Here is a 15,320-nt window from a genome sequence, read left to right on the forward strand (position 1 = left end):
ACAATACTAAACATGACAAAAGTCAATATCTTTGACCTTGGACTCAAAAGATTCTTAAAATAACTAAAGTCAATATGACAATGATAGTGTTAGGCATGACCTTTCAGAATTCTTATTATTACACAATGTTCTATATTGATATCAATAACTAGAAATAATAGTACATTTCCAATATGGAATACATGCATTAATGGTGTCCCTTGGGAAACTGTGGACTTATTAATTTCATCTTTTAAGGGATAAAGATAAGGTCAATGGCAATTCAATATTGAAAATATATCAACAAAATTAGGAACATAAAATTTATTATACCTATTAAAACTAGCGAAGTCAGTTGATTCTAAAGTATGAAGAAACAAGAAAATCTGACCACTGTCCAGTTAATAAAATAATTTAAAGGAACAAATATGGTAAATAGTAGCAACATGTTAATAAGAAATGTTTAAAGTTGACCACTGATAGATTAGATCAAAGTTAATCTTCCATTTTGACAGGGTTCCTTTTATTTTTCTGTCATTTTATGATTATTACATTTTTTCTTACAATTAGGTTAGCCTGAATTCCACCAACTTGTCTACTTTGATTAATCAGCCATAAGATTTAGGTCAGACAATCTGTTTGCATTCTAAAATTAGATGTTGAATTTCCATGTTGAATTCAAATTTAGTTTTGGATCCATAAAAATTTAAACCCTATCTTCAAGCGTGGGTAGAAAGATTTGAAATACAGTAGTACACACATAGAAGAAACAAAATACCCTATATATATATGCTTTCACAAGCAGCGTGTGAAAATAAGATAGCCTTCATTGAGTGTCAAAAGTTTAAATTAATAACTAAATTTTAAATACAAAATAGAGAAATTTTAATCGAACGACAGATAATGTTTCATTGTATGTTTTTCTCATAACTACATTTTTATGTACTGGTTGTATTACATTAATGGCGTTTTCACTACCCTGGGGCGATCATCTTTATAAATGCATTTCCTGTGTAGGTATCCTAGTGCCTAATATTATGTAAGTCATTAAGAAGTTAACATGTAGACTTGAATTACAAATTTAACGTCAATTTTAAATTTATTTAGAAGTTTACTGATTTTTTATGAGGGTTCTTGAGACATTTAAAGATGATTTTCCTATAAGGTGACATATTAATGTCATGAAATGATTTTTAAATTTTAAACGAAATAAAGTTACCTTCTAATTAAGTACATTATATCACTGATAAGTACCGTTTACAATTTCTTAGTATCTGTTACCTGTAGTAGTACATAGTTGTAGTAGGTCTATACTAAACAAAATACTTGGCGGTAATCTTTGTAAATGTTATTGTTTGAGTTAGTAAGGAAACAATAACGTGAATACAAATATTCATGAAAGGCATACCTTTAGGTTAAACAGATTATATTTTCACCTACGAGAATTAGAGCAAAGATGGTGGTCCAATTTTTCCTGTGTTATTCATTCATTAAATATCTTTGAGAGGGGATAGAACTTTGTTTGTTAAGTTTTATTTAAAATTGATATTTAGTTAAAAGACTAAAAACCCCAGCTCTAGTTAGCATGCATCACAATTATAAATTTACTAGATTAGAATCAGGTATGATATTACTTCAAATATTCAAACTTTAGGTCTGTAGAGGTGGCTTCATCACCCCAAAAACTTTTGAAAGCCGTGAATGTCTTTTTTTCATGAATTTCCTAGCCCTTGATTCATTTCATGTTTGACATTTAGGAATGAGGAAGGAAAAATAGTGCATAATCACCTATACAACATAGTTACATGCTGTTTTATTTTTAAAACAAAATAATAATTTACCATATGTAATTATCAATCATTTAAGATTAAAAAAATAAGACCACAAATATTTAGTCAATAAATATATGTTAGGAATGCTGTCATGGTCAAACAAATTGTCACCTTTTAAGGTAAAGATTGTTATGAATGATCAGGTGATATAAACATACAAACAAGACACCTACAATTGTAATAAAACACTACTACAGGGGACGCTTGCCATCTGATAGCTCTTGATCTATAAAGATACAGGGATTGATTTGGTAGAAATTGACATCATGTTACATCTCACGATAAATAGGGAATGTATGTGTGTCCTAGTTTAGGATGGTCCTGATCTGATAATAAGTATTTCCTGTCTTCAGTCGATTGGACTGAATGGTGCTCTAAGTTAAATTTTCAGTGTAGAGTTTTTTATTGCCTAAATTGGTAATTAAAGGTCAACCACTGTATTTTTTACCATTTCAAATTTGTATCTTTAGGGGGATTTTTGTAAGTGATGTCAGCAATTAATGTTACAAAAAAGAAAGATAAAAATTATTAAACCAAATTATGGTTTGCAATTTTTAGCCTAATGTCTATGATTATCAATATGTAAATGGTTTAGGGTTAATTTAATTGAAAAGTATATAAGATAAAATATTAAATAGTCTTATATAAGATTCTCGAAATAGAATTACATGAAAGATAAAAAAGCAAACAAATTTGAGAACGATACTTTTAATTTAAATTCAAAACAGCATACAAGGGAGGAGCATACCTCAGTAAATAAGATCATATATTTTGACATTTCTGAGACATTTATTGTTATAAGTTATGATTTAGTTTGCACTAGATAACACAAGTTTTTTCTAGTATTGTTAAGTTATAAAAGTGTAATAATTGACAATAAATGAATTGCATTTATTTTTATGACATAATATTGCAGCATTGCAGCAAAATATTCTCTTTAGTAATATGTTCACAAATTGGAAAAGATACAGCTGCATATAATCTGATTTCTATAATAGCCAACTAAAATTAAAAAAATTCAATGCACTTTTAAATGAGGTTTGCTGGTACACGTAGTAAGATTGATTTGAAAAGTTTTTGCCTGCAAATAGTATTGGGTTGTGTCAGGTAAGGTTATCAGGGCTTTAAAAATACATTATTGATAATCTATGCTATTTGTCAAAGTAAATTTATTCTTTATACTTTGTGCTTAGAATTTTTGTATCATTCCAAGTTCTTTTATGCCTGTCAAATGTTGTAAATATAGTATTAAAAATTCTTTGTTTGGCTTTTGAATCAAACTATAAAGTGTTTTTAAAAACAAATGTTTTACAATGTATGTTACCTTTATTATAAGGTGTAATGTTTTACCAGAGGGTCATGACTTTATCATTTATCTTTTCCTTAATACTGCATGCCTACTTAGCATGTGGTATGTCTTAATACCAAACAGAATAAACACCAGCAAATCCATAAATATCGACCTGTCCTACGAGTGTAAACTATTAATGAATATGACAACTGTTTATACAATTTATTTATTAATAAGTTATTAAGCATGTACAGTTAATTTTTTTACCTGGCATGGCCCTATGCCCTTTAACCTCTCGTTTCTGGCTTTACCTGTGTTGTCAAACAGGAACTGAAGTGTGTCCTAATATATCATGTAAGGTAGTGTTGTGACGGAGTAGTAGAACTTTAACGTTTCTCAGCTCCCGTGGAATGTGTATTTAATTCAATTAAGTGGATTAGACTTTCTGCTGTATTCATTGGATTATCATTATTGTGAACAATTTTTAAAATTTCAGTTTGTTTTTTAAAGTGTGCTATTTTTAGAGTTTTGGTGAAATATAATTTTTACAGAAAATGGTTTTCCAGTGGATTTGAAAGATATTAAAAATGTCACCGAACCTCTAGTTATAGATACTGGTAAGAGTGCGTTTTTTACCTAACTTCTGCATTTAGTTTTACTCTGCATGAAAATGATAAATGCATAAATAGTAACGTTTGCTGTGACTTTCTACACTTATTTCTAACTTCTTAAAACAACCTTATCGTGTCTAGTTTATGATTTGGGATTGCTTCTGCTATTTTCAACATTTTAAGATTTTACTTTATCTGTTTATATTGATTTTAAGTTATCTTTTTTCAAAATATAACAAATAAAATTAGTTTCTTATTGATATTTATAGAGAGTGTACAAACTGTAATTTAAATGTTGTACTTAGATAATTGTAACTGTAGAGCTGACAGTTTGTAGTAAATTACACGTTGCTTTATGGAAATATACTAAAATAACAATGCTATTCAATCATTTTGGTTCAGGTTTATGAGAATTGCTGGAATGGGAATCTTTTTAATGCATTTCTTTTCTCTTTTTAAGTGAGAAAGTTAAATATTGAATTTTCATATTTCAATTCTTTTCTAAACAATGTAAACTTTGACACCAGTGTTGATCTTTGAAAACTGAACAAACAGATAAATGGGTCGAAGATACGATAAAACATTTCCTTTTTTATTTGGTCGTGTTGTTGTCTCTTTGACACATTCCCCATTTCCTTTCTCAATTTTATTACTATTCTTCAAAAGCTGATTTAATAAGCAACTGTGGTCTGTTTTACTAAATCTAACTTGTTTATCAAAACTAATATTCACTCCTAAGCCATCTCCTTTATGAACTGCAAATTTTAACTAAATCTAAAGGAATTCTATTGGAATCTCTTACTCCTTTCTGTGTGTTCAAACTAATCTTGAAGCTAAGAAAATGACGTACGAAGCCATGCTCCTAAAAGGCACACATTGATGTCTGTCTTTGTATAAATCCTACGTCATAATTGTCATGTACATGCCTAATTGTTAAATTGTGGTTAAGACAACATATTCATTTGTAAACCTCAAGACTAATAAGAATAAAGAAACAGGTAGCATAGACTGTGCATACTTTGAATATAAAACAAAATAATAACATACACATATATGTAGATTTGACTTTGTAATAGTGATATGAAACGCTGCCAAGTATAGAACTAGGTCTTAAAATATGGCACATATAGAAAATCTCTGCAATTTTTTACTAGAATATTTTACTATACATTTGTCTTGCATTTGAAAATTATGCCATGCCTATAAGTATTGCAAATCATTGCTTTGCTAAAAAGTGCTAAATAGAATAAGGCTAGTTTAGACACTTTGCTTACTTTTCGAATAGTAGTAAAAAAAATCTAGTTTTTGTTTAAAAATTTCAGCATGGTATATAAAGAAGATTGTTAAAGCCAAGTCTCCTTTTGGTTTTGGTTTTTATTTTTAGAAAAAAAGGTATCGCTCTTAAAGCACAACAACATGCTACTCTTAAAAGAAAGATAGGATCCTACAGTTACTCGTTGTATCAAATTCTTTATTTTCAACCCAGAAGTCCATCTCTTGTCCAGTTTTGCTTTACCTATTTGGCAGGGTTTCAGGGATGAAAAAATAAAATGCATATCCAATTGCCAAAAGCAGGTTAATTTTCTTCATGCTTTAAATTGCTTTTGGTGAAAGATACTTGGCCTTTTAATTATAAGCATGTACTGATAGTATTAATTAGGCCTTTAGGCAAGTTTCTTCCTAGGAGCATACATAAAAAGATTTAAAAATAACCAAAATTGTAAAAATGTTTTTGCCTTTGGATTTGAGAATGAAATCTCCAAAATTGCATCATTAATTGAACTCAAAACATCTAAAGTACATTTAATTTAAGATCATATTAAAAGATTTAGATGATTTACCTGTAGAATAAACAAAAATACCTGTAGCCTTAGGTTAATTTAATATGCCATGTTTGTAGATCTAAAGATAGGGAAACAGGTAGTTTATTTTTATCAGGATTATATAATCAAGATTTGTATCAGTGTAAATCACTTGGAAATGTTTTATATAGTTGGCAGCAGAGAGAATAACTGTTTATGTTTTACTAAAATTTGATCTGTTCACCAATATGGCAAGGGGAATGGGACTCAACTAAAGTTTGTGTGCAACCTTAAAAATGCATGATTCATTACACACAATGTTCATATTTGGTATTCATCTAGCCCATAATCCAACAAGGGGTGTAGGTCTATCATCTTGTATTCAAAATAATAGTATAAGCAGAGAGCTGGAATTTATTCATAAAAATAAGAAGATGTGGTATGAGTGCCAATGAGATAACTCTCCATTCAAGTCACAATTTGTAAAAGTAAACCATTATAGGTCAAAGTACGGTCTTCAACACAGAGCCTTGGCTCACACTGATCAGCAAGTTATAAAGGACCCCAAAAATGACTAATGTAAAACCATAAACAGGATAACCAACAGTCTAATCTAGTTAAAAAAAAAGGAGAAAGCAGAAATACTTCTGAACCACATCAACAAACGACAACTACTGAACATCAGGTTTCTGAATTTGGACAGGTGTAAATAAATGCAGCTGGTTTAAACATTTTAATAGGTACCAACCTTCAACCTTACCTGAAACAATCATGCATAGATCTGTTTTTGTATATATATTAACAAGATAGTAATTATAAACAGCCATCTGGTATCACATGGTAAACTAGACTTTTTGGCACATTTTAAATATGAATCAAACTACATGTATTTGTCTTTAAAAAGAATTAAACCATTTCAAATTTTTGTCACATGTGAAGATCAAATGAAGTCAATAAAAAAAATTGTTGATTTAATAAGACAGCTGTTTAATTGAAACTTGTATTATACATGTATATGTATAAGTGTTGCAGTGTTAAAAAGACATTGGTTATGTAATACCCTTTCTTTGTTACTTTTCAATATATATGCTCTTTTTTTTCTTCAAACACATCAATACAAAATTGGAATTTAGAATGAGAGAGATAATATTCCACTTCAGATCAATTGTATCTAAGTGTTTCGAGAACATTTGCTTACATTCCCTTGACTGATTGCAGAAATTTTAATTTTACTTTGAAAAATGATTTAGCAGAAAATTTTCATTGTGCACTGTACTAGTACAATGATGTGCAAAATTAAAGTACATATACAGATTAAATCAGCAAAATCTTCTAAAAATATCTGTTATTAATGCTGAAAAGATTATCATGTAAGAATGCATAAAGAATATTTTTTTCTTTAAAACTCTATATTGTTCCTGCAAACTATCTAAGATCTACTATGAAATAAAGTCCCAATTTGTTGAAGAATAAGGGCGTACAATTTGTCTAAAGATCAATTTAAACAGATTAAGGGTACTTCAAGTACTGGTGTTGTGATATATACCCAGTTAGTATCAATTTTGTCTTGAATATTTTAAATACCAGGTTGAGAAATATATAAAAGTGAGATTTAGCATCTTAACTCTGGTGTTGATAAGTCATGACTTAAGGGTTAAACATTGAAACTTTCATATAACACTGATGGTATACATTCTTATATAAATGTATTTCCATGTGGTTTTCTGAAAAAGAGTACACTTTGACCTGCAAGACGCCTGTTAACATTGATACATCCTTTTTTCTAAGAACTTTTGAATGATCTAAAATTCAACACAAAGAAGATGGAATCGCACCTTTTCCAGGTGAAAGCAACTTTTAAAAATTCCATTTGAAGGTCATTTTTTGGTGGGGTTCTTGTTGCTGAGTCGTACTTTTCTTTGTTGTGATCTGTGTACTGTGTGTCTAAAACTCTTTTTATAGTTTTCATATATTATCATGACATTGTCAGTATCCCTCTGGTATCTTTCACCTGCCTCCCTTTTAAGATACATCAAGGCATAAGGTCTTGTGTTTCACTGCCCTTAATGTGCAAGTTCAAGTGGATGGTATGCAACAAAGAATCTTAACAACATTGTTTTCTTTTGTTTCAAATTAGCTTCATTTAAGTAAAGTGCTGGTGATAACCAAACTCTTCCTTATTCATTAACTCTCATCCATTGATTACCAAAACTATACAGTATACAGTGACATTATGACACAAGGTATAACAATTTAGCAATCTTATTTAGACTGTCCTTACACACTTATGTTGTAATGTTGATGGATTATACCTGTATGTCGTCCCTACATAATCCTGACTGGACAGTTCATCTGTCGCTGTCTATACACAGGTGAACAGGAAGTCCTCATTCACCTCAAAAAACATTACGTCTGTAACATATCCGACATTGCTAAAGGTATTAATGGTTTCTAAGTGATTTATCAAGGCTTCAGTTGAAAAATGCATTATTTGCAACAGACAGTGCTGTAATTATAAACATATCAATTATTTACAATTATGAAACAGGCTGATAGAAATGTTTTCACAAACTAAAAAGAAAATCATTGTATTTGAAAGGAGATATATGCCCCCTTCTTCCTAGGTTTGAAACCCCCTTTTAAAAATGGCTCAATCTGTCCCTGTATGGTATCATATATGTATGGTTATATTTCATTGACTGAAAGCAAGTTGATTGAACCATTTTTTGTGTATAAATTGTATTAATTTTCATATTTGGAAGAAACTGCTATTTATTTTATGACTCCAGGGACTTAGAGATATAACCGAACGACTGAAATCCACAACTTAACAGAAGTAACCATGACATTGACAAACGACGGATACAGCAAGTGATGACTTATTCATTGTTAAGTCTGTTATCTATTTTCTGTGGTTCATTGATAATGATTCATGTACCTTGTTTAACTGGTTGCCTCTTGTTTAGGTGTTCCTCATGATTCAGTAAACTGTGACCTTTTGAGAACTCCTCTTTTTAAGAGGTGTTCTGGGTGATTATTTTATACCCTGTATTTGTAGCTCTCTTGTTTAGGTGTTCTCTGGTGTTCTTTTATACCCTGTACTGTACTTATTTCTTAACATACTCCTGAAGTGTTGACAAACTGACATTTAATGTGACCTTCAGACATAGACATCCCTATAAGATTGAAACCGAGAATCTAGTAAGACCAAACATTATATCAGTGAGTTTGCTGCTGACAACAAGATTATTTAATTTCTATTTTTTATTAATAAAACATATATAAATAATTTGGCCCTTGGGAGTCAAGTACTCAGCTAAGGGAAATTTAGCTCCAGGCCCTGTCGACGACACTTGGTGTAGATGGACCAAGCCCCATGGACATGGACACTCCGTCAACCAACCGGAACCAGATGAGTTCCTATAAGGGTATGAAGCGTTGCTCCATCTCATAGCAGGTGGCTACGATAAGGGGGTTAGATTGACGGTGGAGAGAGAAACAAATGTAGATGTATTACATTTAATGACTTGGGGGAAATGAGAAATTAGACCAGTGGTCAATTTCGAAAGGGAGTTTTGAAATTGAAGAAAACCACTGGTTTGCTGAGACTGCTCCCATGTACAGTGAGTAGTTGAAGTTGATTAAAGGGAGGTGGGTGGGTATTTTGTAACTTTATGACAACTTATGTTTGACTTTCCCTGTCAGCAGCAAAACTCAAAATGACCAACTACCTAGCATCCTTGTGAAATTTGAGAATGGAATGTATCACTCCTTGCCTTATAACCAAATAAGGAGTGATCATGTAGACTGTAGTCCAGGGGATTATCAGTACCAAAACCTGTGCTACACCCATGCAGATTATGATGTCATTAAATAAACAGCGCTTATATTTACATAATATAAGCTTCTATTTGTGAGAACCTCATTTTAAGTTTTTGTTATGTGCTGCAACTTTGTGTTTTATCCAATGCTAGTATTCAGTTTCAAGGTTCCTACCCCAGAAATCTCGAAAAGGGGCATCCCACTAACATGAATGAATCCAGTGTACACTAAAAAATGAATGAGGGCAAAATCTGCCAAATTTACTTAAACACATACATATATAATTGTTTTTTTATGGAGACATTAACAATAATTATGCAGATTTATTGTCTTAACATTGCGTCATTAAATGATTGGTCTACCTAACGATGTATGAAAGAATTGACATCTTCACTGTACATGTACATGTATCATTGTTTTTTTCCTATCCAGACATTAAAATTATTATGCAGTTTTAATATCCTTGCTTTGAGGGAGACTATATATAACCAGACACTTATACATTAAAGTTTTGTCTCTTTGTGGTTTATAAGTGTTATAGTTGTTTGGTTAAGGTGATGAAATATGAATCATGCACACTTCTGTCAATTTAAAAACATCTCTTGCACATTAACAAAGTTCAGTTGGTGCACTTTCTTTATATGTATTCAACTTTGAAAATTAACCTTGAGAGAAGATTCACAGGAAGTTGAGTGAGCAGTATTTTAAGGGAGTTTTTTCTTCAGAAGATCAAAGCTAGCTATATGCAGAATATAAACAAAAAAGAAAAAGAAAATCTTCAAACTTTAAATTACACAGTTAGGGGTCAGATGCAATATTATATAGATATATTTGTCAAATTAAAAAAAAATCTTACAGTAAAAACACTCCAGATACATATTTTCATGGGGTGTGGAAAAAACAACAGAAGTTCAGAGAGTGCCATGAAACTCCCATCACATACAATACACCAGAACCCTTGTAACAGAGTTAAGATGTGTGCAGAAAGACATTATCTTTGAAGTTTTGAAGTCTAATATGATAGAATTAACATAACTGATTTCAGGCTGAATTTTTGTAATTTTAAAAAAAATTGAGAATTTTAATGATGATAAGACTTAATTTATGATGTTCTAATTATATATGGCTATAATTTTTTATATATTTCCTATATTAGTTTTTGCATATAATGATGCTTAATGCAGTTTCTTATTGTATTTTACAGAGGGTCAAATACCAAAAGGAGCACTATATATAGGAGAACAAGCCTTAGTACAGGATGGACTAAAACATACAGATACATATTACGCTGTACCTACAACTGAAGAAGAAGATATGTCACAACAAAGCCCTACTAGTCCTTCAGAGAAGAAACCTTTAAAATATGATGGCATTGGTCCTACTGATGATGGAGGCATGCCATTGTCATTTAGAATGGTAGGTTAGAAAGCAATCATGCAGGTTGAAATATTACAAAAAGATTACACAAAGCCAAAAGCAATCAGTTCAGAAGTTTGTTTTAAGATATTGAAAATTGGACATTGGTATCAAGAGTTCCATCTTTAATGGTTTTAGCCCAATGCTCCAAATGACCAGTGTCAAAATCGTGACATGTGGATGGCCTAATTCACAAACCCCACTCAGGCAAAGTGTTATTTGAGCATAAAAAAAATCCAGTGAAGATCACAGAAAAACAAATTGCATGTTTTCTTGCAAATTAATAATAAGTACAAACATTACGTACACAATATGCAAATGCCTTGAGCTCATGAACATTAATATCGATGAAGCGTTTATAAAAAAATATATACATGCAAGCAGCTAACTCAATTAAGTACAACAAGGGCATACCAGGTGAATTAGATCAAAATAAACATTTAAAAATACAATAATTTCCCATGCTTTAATAATATTTTGTATCAAGGTTGCATAGATATTTAAGCTCAGGTTTTAAAGAAATCACCTTGGACAAAACATGACTGATCATATTTCACTTTACCTCATGAAATGTCATATAATTAGTCATAATTATATAATTATGTGTAAGATTTTCATGATATGTAACTGGGAGGGTAAACAAGGGTTACTTTGTATGAATTTAGATGACTTAAAGTTGGTTTACATCGGTATAGTAAATTCGTAATTTTGGGGCCTTTTATAGCTGACTATGCAGTATTGGCTTTGCTCATTGTTGAAGGCTGTACAGTGACCTATAGTTGTTAATTCCTGTGTCATTGGTTCTCTTGTGGAGATTTGTCTCATTGGCAATCACACCACATCTTCTTTTTTATAGTATTATTCAGTTCTATTTTGCAATGTTGAAAACCTTCCAACAACTCGAATAAAGAACTGCTCTTGTAATGATTGGTTATTTTCCATTCCATGAATTTGGTTAAGGGTCCTTCCAGTTAGTTTAAGGCACACTTTTAAGTACTTGACAAATGGAAGTTTTTAACGACCTTAACTGGATATACAGCCCTTGCACGGTCGGATTAAGTACTTGTGTCAAGTTGTCATGCACAGGGTTATGACCAAAGTATCTACCGTTATATTGTACATACAAAGCTATATTTTTCAAAGCAGTGCTGCTGAAATTTAAATCTTAGTCACTATCAGGGTTTAAGTTTAGTTGTATAAAATCATTCAAAAATAACATGAAGACAAATAAAAAGTAAAAGCATTGTTGCTTTTCTTATTTCTTAGATGTCAAGACCATTCAAGTGTGTTTTCAATTCTGTCACTACAAAATATATCCTCTTTTCCAATGATAAATCTATTTCTTCTTCTGCTACATGAAATATTTGACTGCTGGACATAATGATTGATTAATCAATGGTCACTTTACGCCTCATCAGCTAAAAAAGCTATATTGCAGCGACTGGACATAATACAAACATACTGAAACTTTCATGTTTTAGTTTTTCATTAGATCTCCTAGATTGTACATCAATTCCAATTTACTGCCTTGATTACTTTAAAAAAAACAGGGTGAGTTAAGGTTGGGGATCAAATAACATTCTCATTTTTGCAAAAGTCTCTATAACTTAATAAAAAAAAAAATAGAAATAAGAGGTATGAATAATAAGACAACTCTCAATCCAAGTCACAATTTGTGTCAAAATGCCTACAACCCTCTTTCTTCTAATACTTTACAAGGGCTTTTGAAATTGTCAAGTTCTTATTATATCAAACAGTTTTAAGAGTTTAATTACAATCACAGAATAACGTTTAAATGGTAAATTGATAAATAAACAAATTACGATTATAAGCCAGTGTACACCTGTATATACGTCTTTGGTCCAATTATCTGCTATCTATATTAATACATTAAGAACCTTTTCTTCTAATCACATGATATTATTGGTATATTGAATAGAGCAGATAAACTGTACCATGATAGCATAGTAATGTTTAGGTATTAGAAGCGTGTGTTACAATCTATGGCTCTTACGTTAAGACTTTTGTAAATAACCTTAATTAAATATGGCGTACTGCCAAATTGGGGGCTATTGAACAACTTTTGTGAGCAGGTATTGAATTCAGATAGCTTTGAAATTACTGTAATTAAAATAGCGAAAGAGGTTAAATTCAAGTGTTATGGAAAAACAAACTTTTTCAAGTCTTCAGGCTACTTTATTTATATTTTATTCAATATCAATATTATTATTTGAAGAACAAATAGCACTTGAAAGTCTCTCTTGTTAATTTGATCTGTCTTAAGATATTAAAAGATTGTGATCCCTCTTATAAAAACTATTAACGATTCTGATTATTGAATGGTTTGGCCATAGTACAACAGAGGTGTATATTAAACTGTATAGTATTTGGGTTTTATTGTCCTTAATGTAAAATTAATATACAATTTTCGAAAAGAAAAATAATATTTATCAATACTTGTAACCTGTGATCAAATAATTAAACTTTTTAAATTAGTTTCAAGTTTAATATGTATGCTTCAGTAGGTTTAAATGATTTAAAATCAAACATGTTGATAGATTTCAATAATGTAATTTATAGCTTTTTTTATTTGTTCAATGGATGTGATTTCACATTGCACAAAACTTTCATTTAAACCTTGATTCAGCTTCTGGGGTTTGTAATTGTGGGAAAAGTCACTGACTTTGAAGGTTGATATTTTTGTCATGATGCCCTCGATTTCCTCATTCACTGGCCCAGTAGTTTGGTGGAATTGTGGTATCATGCTTCCCTTCAAGATCTGAGATTGTTGGTTTGGTTCTTAGCCAGGTAAAACCAGAAGTTTTAAAATATGATTAACCTTTAAGGATGCTGCATGAGATGAAAAAACAATTAGATTTAGTCAGTATATAAAGTAAAATAACAAAAATACCAAACTCTCAGGACAATTTTGATCGGAAAGTCCCCATTAAGCAAATGGCAAAATCAACAGCTCAAAAGATTGATTAACAACTGTCATATTCCTGACTTGGTACAGGCACTTTCTTATGCAGAAAATTGGGGATTAAACCTGGTTTTAAAGCTAGCTAGCTAAATCTAAACCTGTAAAATGCTATTCAGCAATCTTGTGATCCAGTATGTTCCTATCAAGTCATAGTTTGTTATTTTAGTGCAAAGTTGCTTCCCTTTCATATCTTTGCAACACATTCTCATTATGAACATGGCTTATAATTCCCTGCAGATATTTAACATCCATGCATCTGCCACTAGTCATGATGTCTTCATTAACAATTATTAATGTTAATAAAACTAATGCACAGGTGTTAGCTCTGACATCCCAGAAAGATGCCCTTCAGTGCTTGTTTAGACTTCCATTCATGATCTGCAAAAAAAGGGCTGAAACAACTTAATTTGTAGTTCTATCTTGATTGGCTTACTAGCCAAACAGTAGAAAATATTAAAAACTCTGCAACATAGGCTGTTTTAGTTTATGTTGGCATGAAATAATTTTAAAAACCTGTGACTAATGGTTGTCAAATGTCCAGTGGCAAATATTTGACCTTATTCAATTAGATAGATTGTTGTGGGTGTTTAACGCCACTTTCAAAACAATTGGCTTTATCATGGTTGTTAATTTATATTGAGTGCGGAAGCCAGTGAGAACCATGACATTTGGTCAGAAAAACTGGAGTCAAACAAACCTTCCCCATGCAGGGTTTGAACTTGCAACCTCATTGTTGACAAGCTAGTGATACAATAGATGAACTACTTATAAGAAAGAAGATGTGGTATGATTGCCAATGATACAACTCTTCACAAGAGACCAAATGACATAAAAAATTTTGGTCACTACTGTCAACATTAAATATTTTTAGAAATTTCAGACTAAATGATTGTGTCGGTAAAAAGCCTAAAAAGTTACTCTGTGGTGGACATATTATGTTTAATGAATTTTTCTATATTATAGAATGTAGATGAGAAAAATCAACACCAGTGGTATAAACAGATGTACAAAAGTCTTCATACATCAAAGAAGAAGGAAGGTAAACAATCATTATTACAATACTGGGAACAAAAGCCAGTTTTTTTAGTCATCTCCTTTACATGGAATTTATGTCACATGTAGGCTAAAGTTCCGAAGGTGACTTTGTAGGGCTGAGTTCCTCAGCTAAGCTAGGTTAGAATGAAAAAAAAACCCTCATAATTGGGACTTGGATGGAGAGTTGTCTCATTAGCATTCATACCACATCTTCTTATATCTATCATAAGTCATACACATTTTCTTGCAATTCTTCAAATAATTCAAAGTAAAACAATCCAATATGTGGGAGAGACAGAAAAACAAAACATTATCTGTCTACCTGTATTTGAATCTGTAGTATGAATTTGGACAATCAAATCAAAATCTAAGTTTAGTTCTTGTGTAGCCAAGAAAATTGGGAACCTCATGTTCATTGTACAAAAAATGTATTATGATAAATGATACTGGTATTTTATGGCAGGATATGTTTTGTTAGAAGATACTGATGACAAGGAAATAAATAGTTGACATATTTGTAAGGTGTCACTGTTTTAACTTGACACTCCG

General features: G+C 31.1%; 1 protein-coding gene across 30 annotated transcripts in view; it reads left to right on the top strand.

Moving 5' to 3' along the window:
- LOC143045293 (uncharacterized) overlaps positions 1–15,320 on the top strand; it is a 127,456-nt gene that overhangs the window by 52,599 nt on the left and 59,537 nt on the right. For 28 of the 30 annotated variants that reach the window (XM_076217701.1, XM_076217710.1, XM_076217708.1 and 25 more), the window contains 3 exons: positions 3,654–3,719; positions 10,542–10,753; positions 14,700–14,775. In XM_076217701.1, coding sequence (XP_076073816.1) covers positions 3,654–3,719; positions 10,542–10,753; positions 14,700–14,775 — 354 coding nt within the window. The remainder of the gene's footprint in view (positions 1–3,653; positions 3,720–10,541; positions 10,754–14,699; positions 14,776–15,320) is intronic. The other 2 variants (XM_076217698.1, XM_076217707.1) reach the window with 1 other exon arrangement.

The sequence above is a fragment of the Mytilus galloprovincialis genome, chromosome 9, assembly GCF_965363235.1.
Source record: "Mytilus galloprovincialis chromosome 9, xbMytGall1.hap1.1, whole genome shotgun sequence".
Taxonomy (NCBI): Eukaryota; Metazoa; Mollusca; class Bivalvia; order Mytilida; family Mytilidae; genus Mytilus; species Mytilus galloprovincialis.